Genomic DNA, 14,449 nt, shown 5'->3' on the forward strand with positions numbered 1-14,449 from the left:
CACTCCGCGGCATGTGGGATCCTCCTGGACCAGGGCACGAACCCGTGTCCCCTGCATCGGCAGGCAGACTCCCAGCCACTGCGCCACCAGGGAAGCCCCTGTGCCTCCTTTTAAATCCTACTTGCTTGGGCAAAAGAGATTTCTGTTTGTAGGAACCAAGAGTCCTGACTTAAGCAGCTAGTTGCTCTCTGGGTCTCTTCACTTGTACTGGGCTTCAGTTTCCGTGAAACGATATTGGTTTTGTCCTTTTCAGTCTGGAGATCATTCTCAGAAGAGGAGTTGAGTTCCGCTTTCTCTGCCATGTGTCCCATTACGTTATTAGTTTTAGGCTCTGAGCAGAATGAAACTACATTATTTAGTTGGTAATGATAATTATTTGTTGAATTATAGTCTAGTCCACAGAGGAAAGCCTGGACCTTTGCAGTCAAGTCTCAGATTAGGATACAGGATCAGAGAGCCCCACTGGATCTGGAGGGGGCACAAACCCACTTTTGCCTGCGTCGAGAGGAAGCAGCTTGCTTGGTCTAGCATCCAAGCTAGGTTGGGTTGAGAGGGGAAACAGACCCCATCCCTATTACGCTGTGCCAACTAATCCAGTCTGTAATAGTATTCAGGTGACTTTAAATTAATGAATTTATTATTAATGCCTCTGTTAAAGTGCTTTTGTGTTTTTATTTTTATTTATGTTTTCTAAAATGAAGCTCTTTTAAATGTAGAATCAGAAGATTTGGTGGCAGGCGTGGCCCTCAGATTCAGCATCTGTATTATTGAAGGCTTACCAGGGGCTAGGTACTGATAGTAGATATCTTCATGTACATTATTTAATGTAGTCGTTAGCAACACCTTGTGAGGTAGAGATTGTGGTCGGCATACACAGATGTGAAAACCAAGACTTTGGTTAAGTAACCTGCCTGAGATCACAGAACTAGAAAGCAAATGGAAGAGCTGGGATAAAAGCCCAGATTTTAAGACTTTGAAGAGCCTTTCCCAGCTGGAGTTCTTTGAAAGAATTAATTCCTGGTGCCCTGAGGGCACCCACTGTATGTATGAATTTCTGTCCTGTGCTTCTAGAGTGGTAAGAGGTGTGTGCCTTCTTTGGGAGAATTAGTAAAATAGTCACTCAGATTTCTGTAGTTGGTTCAGATAAGGAGGAAGTTGGGGAAGCAGATTGACCAGAGCAGAAAGGTATGTGAAATAACATGTAAAATAATTGTGAAGGACGGGGATGTAAATGTGACAGGTGGTTAGATTGTGGGGCATTTTAAGGATCTTAAAAGCCCAACAGAGTAGTTTGACACATGTCTGGCCACGCCACATGACTCCTCTTTGTTTATAAAGAAATAACTTATCAGTGTGCACCCCCTAACCCCCCCCCCCACCTTTCTTGATCTGGCTAATCTACCTATCTCTTAACTTTGAAAACTAAAGGAGAGGTATGAATGTCATGCAGAGGAGAGACTGGAATGTCTAAAAGGAGCAACATTTATAAATGCTCATTATGAGACACTACTAAATTTGTTTTCCAACCCATAGTTGGCAAAGCACTGCTGTCTGATGTATACCTACATACGGATTATTTTATTACAGGGCATATACCTCATCATCACCTTTACTAAGTTTACTAGTAAAAATTTAGCAATTTTTCCCTAAAGGGTTTATAACAATTTATAGTCCTACTGAACATATATAACAGTTTCTGTTTCCTCAATTCCTACTTACACTTGGTATTATCAGACTTTTGTTTTTTGTTTTTGTTTTTTGCGGTACACGGCCCTCTCACTGTTGTGGCCTCTCCCATTGCGGAGCACAGGCTCCGGACGCGCAGGCTCAGCGGCCAATGGCTCACGGGCCCAGCCACTCCACAGCATGTGGGATCTTCCCGGACCGGGGCACGAACCCGTGTCCCCTGCATCGGCAGGCGGACTCTCAGCCACTGCGCCACCAGGGAAGCCCTATCAGACTTTTAAAAAATTTAAATCAATCAGATGGATGTGAAATAGTATCCATTTGTATTAATTTGCATTTCCTTCATCATCTTTGAAGTTGAGCATCTTTTCATATGTTTGACCATGTGAATTTTCTCCTTTGTGAATTTCTTGGTTATTTGTCCATTGTTTTCTACTGGGTTATTTGTCTTTTTTATTGATTGGTAGGAATTTTTTTAAAAAAAACCTCTTTTGGATACTAATCTCTTGGGGGTTGTAGTGAAGTCGGTAGCTTTTCCCAGCCTGCGTGGAACCAGAATCCAGGTCTTTTTGTTCTCTTTTAAATATGCTTTGCAGTTCACCTCTCACTGCTAAATCAGATTAACTGGGTGCTTAGAAGGGAAGTTGATTCCTGGTGGGTACAACAGTAGCACACAGTTAGGGTCACAGGCCAATTTTTCTTCAAAAGTAGATGGAGAAGTTTAAAAAAAATGAACAGTATTCAAGAGTTGGCACTTAGGAACTAAAACAAATGCTGAGTTTTATCGTGTATGGTTATCACTGCCTGCTCAATAATTATAATTTCATAAAATGTGTTTCAGAAATGGATGGTGAGCAATGAAAGCCAGTCCTTAAATCTAACCAATTTGTAAGCATGTTCATGATACGGCAGAGAGGTAGGATGGTTTTAGATTTCATGGTTTCATAGTGATGGTCTGTTAAAGTCATTTACTCCTCCTCTGCCTAGCTTCCAGATTTTAAAACTTTTAACCCATCAAAAATGTGAATGATACTAAAAGTACATGAGGTGGTGTATGAATTTATGTGTCCTGATTTCTCTTTTTAAGCCATAATATCTTTTCTAGGCGGACACACCCTTGAATGTGTGCTTTTCTGCTTTTGATTCTTCTTTGAATCCTGCCTTCACATTTAAGAACATCTTTCCACTTTTTTTTTCTTTTCCTTTAAAAATATAAAAGGAAAAAGTATAGTGAAACAGAAGTGGTAATAGACAGATGTTTCTCGTCACTAGCCACTTCTTGGCTGGTTTGCGGTGCTGCTGATTTCCTGGGCAGCCATGCAAATGAGTTTGGTCACCTAGCAACAGGGGCTAGAACTGATCCTTGCTCTGATGCAACAGTAAGAATGTGCAGTTAAAACAAAAGGAGTTCTTATACTATATTGCATTTCCTCAACCTTTTTTTTTTATATATAATTTTAGCTTTAATTTTTACTGCATGTGAGCAGAAAATAAGCTATGAAAAAAATTTACTTATCAACCTCAGTGGTTTAAACTGGAAAATCAGAACGGTAGAAGGGAGCTCAGAAATTTTCATCGAATGCATTGCTTATTCATGCTTAGTTGTATTTTCCAAGACTAGCAAATAAGTTCTAGAACTTGAATGTAGTAGAGGTATCCTGAGTACAAGGGTATTCAATTTTTCTTACCACCTGTGTAGTAGTGACCATGGTACACATTATAGGAATAAAGTTACATGAAGAGCATCATTGTAAAACCATCTAAATTTGTTTAAATGTTAGACTCTTTCATTTTAAAGTCATCAAGTTTTCTAGATGAACATTTACCTTTGGTATGTATATTAAGGAAAGATTTAAAGGAATTGTTTTGTTTGATTGGAGCAGTTACTGTCTGGTGGTAGCTATTCAAATCCTGACTAAGTATATACTACCAAAAGAATTGTCTGTTTTAATGTGGTCTGTGCTTTGAGCTGACCATTGTGTCTTCCAAAGTTTTTTCTTTCTTTCCTGCAGAATAATAGACACCTGATAAATCTGTTGGGGGTTGATGCGGTTGGGGAGTAATCATTAAATGAATACGTAGAAATCTGAAGGTTGTATTTGGAGTGAATGAGGCTGATAGATCAGTGAGGAATCTTAATCAGTCTCAGTGATTCTTGCTTATAGGGTGCATTCAGACAGTTATACAGTTATAGGCAGAGTTCTGAGTTCATAATAAATTCTGTCATCTGATACCCATTCCTTTAGTCATTTGAATGGCCATTTGTCAGGGGAAATAAAATATGGGAGAGTGTACATCAGTCACCCTTCTAGGCTTGTACCTTAGTCCAGAAGAGGAACAACATAGCACCATCTTCACTTCTAGTGTTCTAGTTGTCATAGACAGCATAAAGATACAATAATTTGCTTAAAAGTATTGATGAACTGTTATGAAGTCCTCTCTCAGCAGGCGGAATCTGATAAGCAGATGGGAAATTAGAGAACCTTATCCAAACAATTCTGGCTTTTCTTCAGTGCTAGATAGTCTATTCAGTATGGGCACGGAGACTATTGCTGTAGCACCTAGATACCCTGTATTATTTCCATTCTTTAGATTAAGTACCAGGCCAAGAAAGAGGTCTGTAAAAAGAAAATGAAGAAAAATGAAGACTCAGAGTAGTTTTGCTTTTTGTTTTTGTCTGAGTAATTCCAAATGTTAATGTGCACATTTAGTTTTAGGCTACTGACTTGACACCTAAGAAGAGATAGCTCTTTAAAGAAAAATGGGCTTACTGTTGGAGAGGAGAGCTCTCCTGCATTGTAGTGATCGTAAATGGTAGGTGGTTTGCAGTTCTATTACTACCTGTTCGTGTATGTACTGTAAAATAATGCTGTGTCGTGTGGACTGTATTTAAGCAATGATTGACTAAGATTGTAATTTCAGTAAATCTAAATGATCTCGTCTAATTAAATTCATGTGCTTCAAAAAAAAAGAAAGAAAGAAAGAAATGCAAGAGGTTTGCCTATGAAAGATAAGGCGGTGGAAGTAAAATTGAGCAGGGAAAGCTTTCAGAGGTAGCTTTGTTTTTCCTTCACTCTTGATGTTCCGAGTTGTCTTCTTCTAGTATAATTTCCCTTCAATCAGGAGAACTTTTAGCGATTCTTTTAGAGCAGGTCTTCTGCCAACAAATTCAGCTTTCCTTCATCTGAGAATGTCTTTATTTCACCTTCATTCCTGAAGGATATTTTCACTTGGTACAAAATTTGGGGATGACAGTTCTTTTCTTTTAGTACTTGAAAAGTGTGCCACTTTCTTCTGGTCTCCATGGTTTCTATTGAGAAATCTGTAGTCATTTGAATCATAGTTCCCCTATAAGTAGTGCATCACTTTTCTTGATAACTATTTCAAGATTTTTTCTTTGTCTTAAGTTTTTAACAGTTTGATTACGAAGTGTCTAAGTGTGGATTTCTTTGAATTTATCCTTTTAGGAGTCTGTTGAGCTTCTTGAATCTCTAGATTTATGTCTTTTGCCAGGTTTGGGAAATATTAAAAACATTTTTTTCTACACTATCCTCTTCTGTTGTTCTAGCACTCCATTGACATGACTGTTAGATCTTTTGTTATTGTCATGCAGGGCCCTGAGGCTCTGTTCTCAATCTTTGGTTTTTTCCCAATCTTTGGTTATTCAGATTAGATCATTTCTATTGATCTTCACTGACTTTTGCTCTGTCACCTCTGTTCTGCTGTTGAGTCCATGCAACAAGTTTTTAATTTTGATTACTGTGTCTTGTTTCTTGCTGAGACTTTCTGTCTTTTCAGAAGTGTTTGCCCTTCCTTCTTGAAGCAATTTTATAATTGTTCTAACGTCTTTGATGATACCAACATCTGTCATCTTTGCATTGTTGTCTGTTGAACATCTTATGTGAATTTAGGTTTTCCTAGGTCTTCATATGACAAATAATTTTGGATTGTATTTTGGACATTTTTAATATTATGTTTTGAGCCTCTGGGTCTTATTTAAGTTCTGTGGAGAATATTGATGTTTTTGTTTTAGCGGACTTGACCTGGTTGGGTTCGGGCTCCTCAGTCTTCTCTGAGTTTTAAAATAGTTTCAATGTCAGCTTCGTTTCCAAAGCTATTACAGAGCTATTCAGATATGTTCTGTTTGTGTGCCGACCAGTGGCCATCCTGGGACCTGGAAACTAGGGCTGTCTCTTAGTTCAGTTTTCAAAGTCTGTGGTATGCTGCTGAGGGTCAGACCCATGCCTGTATAACTTGAGGGTGAGCCCAGGAGTTCCTAAACAACTTGGTGGGGGGATCACTTTCCTGCGTTCCTTCCTCTCTGTGATCTCCCTGCTACTTTATGGTTCTCTGGGGCTGCCTTTTTAGTCACCCAGCCAGAAATCCGGGGCTTTACCTACCCTGCTCTCCTGTATATTTACCATAACTCTGCCTATATCTGGGGCTACAAGGTGGAAGGACAGAGAGAAAAGATGCAAGAGGGGTTTTTGCCCCTCGCTCTTGGGACCATAGCTTCTCTGACTGGAGAGGAAGGATCCCTTTCTAAAGGTGCCTCAGAGTTTTAGGCTTCCTGCTATGGTAGACAGAGTTCTAAAGTTCTCCCAAGATTCTTGTCCCATGGTTATTCAGTCAAACATAATCTAGGTACTGCTGTGAAGGGTAGAAATAGAAACTGATTTAACTACAGACTGCCTGGCTACAGTACAAGAAAAGGGAGGGAAAAAAGCATGCGATTTCCCCCGCTCTCTATGTGGTAGGAGAATACACTCCTGTTCCCCATGCCAGCACCGAAGGGCTTCTCCTGGAGCGCTCTGTCTACATCCCGGGTGCCCAGTTGTGGGTTCTGGCTGCATTGCATCCAGGCTAAGAGATACTGGAGGGAGAAAAGTAGTAAACTCACTGCCAGCTCTTTGCCTTCCTCCCCAGTCCACTTACTACTATTCACTTTTTTGTTTCAGTCCTGATTTTGTAACTGCATTCAGTGGGAGAGACAGGTTGGGTTTTTAAGGATTCTTTTTTTTTAACAAATGGAGTCATAACTTTGTAGTTTTGTAGAAGTTGCTTTTTTTCACTTAAGGTGTTATGGACATTTTTCCATGTTAGTAGATACAGAGCAATGAACCTCACTTTTTAATTATGAATAGTAATACTAGTATAGTAGCAGTTACCATGTCATTGAACCAGTAAGGAAGTATATTAATTTATGAGGGCTGCCATAACAAAGCACCACAGACTGGGTGGCTTACACAGACGTCTATTTTCCCACAGTTCTGGAGACAGGAAGTTCCGTATCAAGGTGTGGCAGGGTTGGTATCTTCTGAGGCCTTTCTCCCTGACTTGCAGATAGCCATCTTCTTCCTGTTTCATCATGTGATGTCTTCCTCTGCTTGCGCTACCATAACAAAATTCCATAGACTGGGTGGTTTAAACAACAGAAACGTGTTTTCTCATAGTTCTAGAGACTGAGAAGTCCAAGATCAAGGTGCTGGCCAATTCATTGCCTGTTGAAGGCAGACACCCTCCTTCCTGGCTTGCAGATGGCCACCTTCTCGCTGTGTCCTCATGTGGTGGAGAGCGAGCTAGCAAGCGAGCTAAGCCCTGGTGTTTGTTCCTTGTCTTTACAAGAGCACCAGGCCTCCCGGATTAGGGCCCCACCCTTAGGACTTCATTTAACCTTTAGCACTTTCTCCCAGACTCTGTCTCCAGATACAGTCACACTGGTTGCTGGGGCTTCCATGTAGGAATTTGGGAGGGACACAGACCTTCGGTCTGTAACACATGGTCTTCCCTTTATGCCTGTCTGTGTCCTGATTTCCTCCTTTTATAAGGATACCAGTCCTGTTGGATTAGGGCTCTCCTTAATGACCTCATTTTAACTTTATAAAGTATTGGGAGTTAGGACTTCAACACAGGAATTGTGAAAGGATGCAGTTCAACCCATAAAAGTATTTTTCTCTGCTTAAGATAAGGAAACTGAGGTTCACAGACCTTGAGTAATTTTGGCCAAGATCACACATCTAGTAAGATAGAACCAGGATTCAAACCTGGGTAGATTGGCCCCAGAGCCTGTTCTTTGAACTATCTGGCCGTTCTCCTATCCCCAGTCTCCACCTTGGCACGGCAGTTGTTGGGATGTGCCACGGATTATTGAATAATCCTATGCTGGACATAATGGGTTTTCTTTTTTTTTTTTTTCCTGTTAGTGCTGCACTGAACATGCTTTTACAGGGATCACTGCACACCTCTGAAAATATTGCTATTGTATAATACCTAGAAATCAATTTACTCACAGAAGTCATTGTTAAATTTATGTATTTCCCCAAAATACCCTCAAAAAATGTGCTTGTTTACCCTCCCAGCGATAATGAGTGAGAGTGGCAAGTTTTAGAAAAGAGCAATGGAAAAGCTACTTCCTGTCATAGGCTACAGATGAATTGGAATTGGGTACTTATTTGAGGCGTCTCAGAGTGAAACAAAGGCCATTGTTTCTGTTAAGTTAGGTGGGGTGAAAACATACCAAGTGATGTATCCTGGTCAATTCATGACGTGCTTTCTTGTTTTTCAGAATTTTGATTCTGACATTAGCAGTGTGGGAATAGATGGCTGCTGGCAGGCAGACAGCCAAAGGCTTCTCAATGAGGTGATGGTGGAGCACTTCTTTCGACAAGGAATGCTGGATGTAGCTGAGGAGCTCTGCCAGGTAACAGTGTGCCACCTGTGAGAGCAGGAAATGGAAACAAGGGAAGTCCTTGCAGTTTTTAAGTCTTCTCAGCCATAGGCAGGTTTTTACATTTTAATCATCTGGGCTGACTTCAGTTTACTAGGAAGTTTTTTTTTTTTTTTTAAAGTTGGTGAAAATTATAGTCCTAGAACTTGTTATTCAAATTATTTCCTTATTCCTGCCCCAGAATGTTGGTCCCAGGTCATCAATCAAGGGTCAGAAGTGATGCTACTTTTTCAAACATCTCCTCTTTTGTTTTTTTTGTTTGTTTGTTTGTTTGGAATAAGGCCAGGGCATTTTATTTATTTTTTTAATTAATTTTTTTATTGGAGTATAGTTGATTTACAGTGTTGTGATAGTTTCTGCTGCACAGCAAAGTGAACTGGCCATACATACACATATTCACACTTTCTTCTCGACTCCGTTCCCATATAGGTCCTTACAGAGCACTGAATAGAGTTCCCTGTGCTGTACAGTAGGTTCTTATTAGTTATCTTCTATATACAGTAGTATGTATAAAACATCTCTTTTAAGAGGGAAGGTTAGTATAGCAGAGGAGAAAAGGACAAAGAGGTTTATATTTGCTTTTCTCATCTAGCCCAGCTTAAAGAACTTTATCAAATGAATTTCAAGCTAAAATTTACTTCAAGTGAACAGCATTTGTCTTTTATTCCATTAGACATGAAGTTAGGGGTCTCAGAACAGTTTCCCAATACCACATAGTCATAATATTAGCAGCTGCCCTGTATGGAGTATTTACCACCCTCCAAGCCCTGCCTTATTCCTCACTGCAACCCTGTGAGGAAGAAATGGTTGAGGAAGAAATGACTGCTCCCATTCTACAGAGGTGGAATCTGAGGTCTGGAGAAGTAACCAGCCCAAGGCCATACAGGTTCTTAGTGGAGGAACTTGGATTCAGTTCCAATTCGTGTGTCTTCAGACTCTGTTCTGTGGCTTACATTCTGTACTGTTGTATTTTCCATTTAGAAAAATGAAGGACCGTAAGGATTAAATAATTTAAAGCCAGTCTGTAAACCAGACCTCTAATGTAAGCCTTTTCTGTTAAACAATTCAGATAAGCAATAACTCAAGTCTTTCTCTGTATGTTATGGGATTTTGTGTACGTGTCCATATAAATTTCCTAAAATAAATTGTGTCATTTAGGATTAAGTTTTGTTTACAAGTAACAGAGACCCAAAATACCAATGCCTTAAACAAGAATGAAGTTTATTTCTCTCACACAGAAATCGGAGGTAGTAAGCCATCCACTGCATATGTGGTAGCCGTGTGCCGTGAAGCTCTTAGGGACCTCGGCTGCTTGTAGCTCTGCTGTTTCTAAGGTGTCCCTTGTCCACATGGTCCAGGATAGCCCAAACCCCAGCTAGACATTTTGTATTACAGGAAGGGGCAAAGAGTATATACTTATGTTTCACTGGCCAGAACTTACATCTTGCAAAGCCATGTCCAGCTTTATTCCGTATGGTTATGTGCCCAGCTAAAATTTGGGGTTTTACTATTATAGAAAAGGAGGAAGAATGATGCTGGGGCTCAGTCATCAGTCTCTGCCAGAGAAATGCATGGTAAAAAGAAATTATCTTTAGTGATTTGCCTCACATTTTATAATGTAGAATATGCTTGTACCATATCTCTTTATTCTGATTACTGCTAATGAAAGTTCTTTCAATTTTTTCAGGAATCTGGTCTTTCTGTAGACCCGAGCCAGAAAGAACCATTTGTGGAGTTAAACCGAATATTAGAAGCGTTAAAAGTCCGAGTTCTGAGACCTGCTCTGGAGTGAGTTACTGAGTTTGTTTTCTTTTAAGTACTTTGAGAGAACTCTGTAAGAAAATGGAATCAGAAAACACGTTAGAGATTTTGAGATTATATATATATCTCACCTGGGGTAGACTTCAGAGGCATCAAGGGAGAATTATTTTATTTCTTTTAGCGAAGTGAGTTTGGGGGATATGCAATATGAGAAAATGGTTAGGGCTTATTTCACTTATCAGTTGGTCTGAATTCCCATGAGAGAAGAGGGTTTCCTCTAGCTAGGCTATACCTCCGCTTTAGACTAGCTTTATAACTGAAGGACTGTTGTTCAGATGGTCTGAGTTTGATATTTGAACTTCCATAATGTTCTGGGTTCACTGCTTGCATTCTAAAAAAAAAAAAAAAAAAAGCAGTTTAATTGGTTATTGGAACCAAGTGGTATACGTAAAGAGAACAAATATTGTTATGGAGTTTTACTCTAATTGCCGTCATAAAATAATTCACTGTGAACTGGTCATTGATGTGAATTATATGAAATTACTGGGTTAGCTCTGATAAATATTATCCTAGTACAGAGTCAGCAGAGTTTTTCATAAAGGGCCAGGTAGTAAATATTTTAGGCTTTGCAGGCCACATAAGGTCTCTGTTACATATTTTTCTTTATTTTATTTTACAACCCTTTAACAATGTAAAAAAACCGTCTTGACCATCTGGCATACAAAACAGGCAGCAAGTCCTGTTTGGCCGGTGGCCATAGTTTGCTGACCCCTGTCCTAGAATTTTTTAATGTGAGAATTATCAGGTTATTTGTTTTAAAAAGAAAGAAAGGGAAGGAGGAAGGAAGGAAAGTTATAAAATAAAAGGAAGAAACTGGGTGATAGAAGCAGTGATATTATTTTGAGGTCATAGCCTTAGAATCCTGGGATTTTAAAACTGGAGGTATTTGATATCGTTGTTATCAGGAAAAAAAAATAGTTGGGAAGATCCTTCATGAGTTTTAAAAAATACACTTCCTTTTCCTTCTACTAACCCATTTAATTTTTCATAGGTTAGTTTTCTGTTTCTCATCATTTCTCAGTTCTTAGAAAATTTTGCAGAGTTCTAAAACCAGCCTAGGTGAACAGGCAGAGATAGAGTCCTGTGTAAATTTATAAATATCTAATTTCTGTATAAATTGTAACTATGAGGTGACTCATTTATTTTATTTTCGTTCCTGCATGTGGATTTTCTCTATTTGCGGCGAGCAGGGGCTACTCTTCGTTGTGGTGCAGTGGCTTCTCATTGCGGAGCGTGGGCTTCAGTAGCTGCAGCACACGAGCTCAGTAGTTGCAGCCCTAGAGTGCGGGCCCTAGAGCGCATGGGCTTTAGTAGCTGTGGCCCGCGGGCTCTAGGCCACACAGACTTCAGTAGTTATGGCATGCGGGCTCAGAAGTTGTGGCTCGCAGGCTCTAGAGCGCAGGCTCAGTAGTTGTGGCGCATGGGCTTAGTTGCTCTGCGGCATGTGGGATCTTCCCGGACCAGGGATCGAACCCGTGTCCCCTGTGTTGGCAGGCGGATTCTTAACCACTGCGCCACCTCATTTATTTTAATTCTTTAAAGATGTAAACGTCACTTAAGCAGCACCACTGTGTACTATGCATATTACCTTTATAGTTTGATTTTTTTTAGATTTTATTGTGACATCCCTGTGAGACTAAATTTAATCAAGTACCTCTAATAACACCTCTTAAACAAAATATGGCAGCCATTCTTCTGTCTACTTTTTATATTCCACCTAAATGATTAAACAATTATAAAGGAGAGTGAGGGAGCCTAAATATAAAAATGTAATGGGTTTCACAGTTGTCTTATAGTGATTTAGAAATAACATATGAGTTGTTATTTGAGGTAATAGTCATTTATCCATTAATTTCTCAGGTTCATCATCAAACTTTTATTGAGTGCTTATGTACCAGAGACTGTGCTGAGTATTTGGACTGCCTTAGCCCTCAAAATTCTCAAGGCTTGTTCCTTTTGGAATGAAGAAAATTCATAAGACCCTTTTAACTTTGGGCTTTTTCTGTAAGATCTAAGTTTCTGACTGGTAACTATGGCATATATATCAATGATTTCTGTAAATGTTTTCTGTTATTTGTAGCCTCAAGCAGTGCCTCTCGGGCAAAGGGAGGACTCATTCCATCCCCTTGGCACTAACAGTGGAAACTACTGTACAGCAGTCCCTCGGTATCCATGGGGGATTGGTTCTAGGGACCCCTGTGGATACCAAGATTCATGGATGCTCAAGTCCCTTATGTAAACCGGCCTGGTAGCCTTGCCTCTCCGTATCCACGGCTGCGGAACCTGCAGAGGCCCTCCATACCTGCAGGTTCCGCAACTGTGGATTCGGAGGGCCAACTGTACAGTAGCAATTTTCTCCTTTCGCTTTTCTGGGAATATTGCCATGTTAAATATCTGCATATGGGGATGTAGTCATAGTTATAGTTGTCTCTTTAGGAGTGCTTATTATATGCCTAGCATTGTTCTAAGCATTTTATTTGTATTATTTTATTCAATCCTCATAATAACCCCGTGAAGTAAGTACTGGGTTTACAGAGGGGGAATTGAGCCTGGAAGTTGCTCCATGAAAAAAAGGATATGGAGTCAAAAGGTCAGTCGAGGAAAGCTTCACATGGTATTCCCTAAAATTCTCCTGTAAGAGAGTCACTTTAGAAGTAAGGGAGAAAGAGAAAAACAAATAGCGTATTAATATTGCTTACATGTGGAATCTAGAAAAACGATACAGATGAACTTAGTTGCAAAGCAGAAATAGAGACACAGATGTAGAGAACAAGCATATGGACACCAAGGGGGGGAGGGGGAGGTGGGATGAATCGGGAGATTGGGATGGACGTGTATACGCTATTGATACTATGTGTAAAATAGATAACTAATGAGAACCTGCTGTACAGCACAGGGAACTCTACTCAGTGCTCTGTGGTGACCTAAATGGGAAGGAAATCCAAAAAAGAGGGGATACATTTATACATAGAGCTGGTTCACTTTGCTGTACAGTAGATACTAACACAACATTGTAAAGCAACTATATTCCAGTAAAAGTTAATTAAGAGAAATGAGAGATTCACTTTAGCATATTAGAGGGGCCATCAGCAGTCCTACGGTAAAGAAACTCATTTAACTTTGTAAAACCCAGTGTTTCCCATGCGTATTTAACCAGACTCCCTGTCTCCTAACACCTATTAAAACTCACAAAATTGGTGATCTGTAGAACGTAAGTTTGGAAAATCTTAGTTTAACAGAAATCTCCATTACAGAAACTCAGACTTCTCCAATTCTTGCCTATTGGTGGATGCAAAGCAAATACTCATTCAACATATTTTATGGGCAAGGTATGGACAATTCACTGTACTCAACTTGTACCAAAAATTTAAAAATGTGGGACATGAGTTTCAGGGATTTTGGTTCAGATACACAGTGGAAAATCTTTCATATTTCATGTGTGGCATCTTCTTTTGTACCTGCTGGGGGATACAGAAACCACCGTGGAACCAACCGAGAGAGAAAGCAAAAGGTGAAAGCCTGCAGCAGTTCTCGAGGCAGCCTAGGCAGTTGAGGCAGCGGCCAACCAAAAAGATTAATGTGGATAGAGGTCATGGAAGGCCTAGATGAGAGGGAAGTCTGGTGAGCATTACCTGTTAATCGCAACTAATAAAAGACGGTGGAAAAGAAGTGAGTAAGGAATGGTGACATGGCAGAGAGAAGCGGCAGAAGAACAGCTAATTATATATACAGATCTAGTCAGGACCCTGCCTACTCTTTTGTTCCTGTCCCTGTATTTCTGAGTTTGTGTACAGATTTTTCTCCTCATCCAGATCACTTTATCTGTTTTTTGAGTTCCTCTTGGCATCTAGCATAGTGCTTATTTCTTAGCAGGCACTCAATAAAAGATGGAATAATTTGAAGGAGAACTTTGAACAAACATGACCTCCTCCTTCATGTGGCAGATAGAAGCAAAGCCAAAAATAACTGGTGTCAACAAAAGAATAACAGTAACTTACTCTGAGGAGATGGAGAAAATTAGAAAAATAGAAACTGTCTGTAACTCTGTGCCAGTTACTGACGTTTTGAAAGTGCTGTCTCGAGGGGAAGCTGCTTGGTTGCCTTCCTAAAGGTGTTTCAAAGAGTAATCCTGCCTTGGTGGATTTGCCGCAGTCTAGAATCTGACTCTCAACCTTGCAGACTTGGGAACCTGTTTTTTTTCAATACCCAGAGCAG

General features: G+C 40.0%; 1 protein-coding gene across 2 annotated transcripts in view; it reads left to right on the top strand.

Annotated features, from left to right (window-relative positions):
- RMND5A (required for meiotic nuclear division 5 homolog A) overlaps positions 1-14,449 on the top strand; it is a 60,655-nt gene that overhangs the window by 25,755 nt on the left and 20,451 nt on the right. For both annotated transcript variants that reach the window (XM_082672560.1, XM_082672559.1), the window contains exons 3-4: positions 8,252-8,386; positions 10,101-10,201. In XM_082672560.1, the coding sequence (XP_082528686.1) occupies positions 8,252-8,386; positions 10,101-10,201 (236 nt within the window). The remainder of the gene's footprint in view (positions 1-8,251; positions 8,387-10,100; positions 10,202-14,449) is intronic.

This window comes from Grampus griseus (genome assembly GCF_964374135.1).
Source record: "Grampus griseus genome assembly, chromosome: 15".
Classification (NCBI taxonomy): Eukaryota; Metazoa; Chordata; class Mammalia; order Artiodactyla; family Delphinidae; genus Grampus; species Grampus griseus.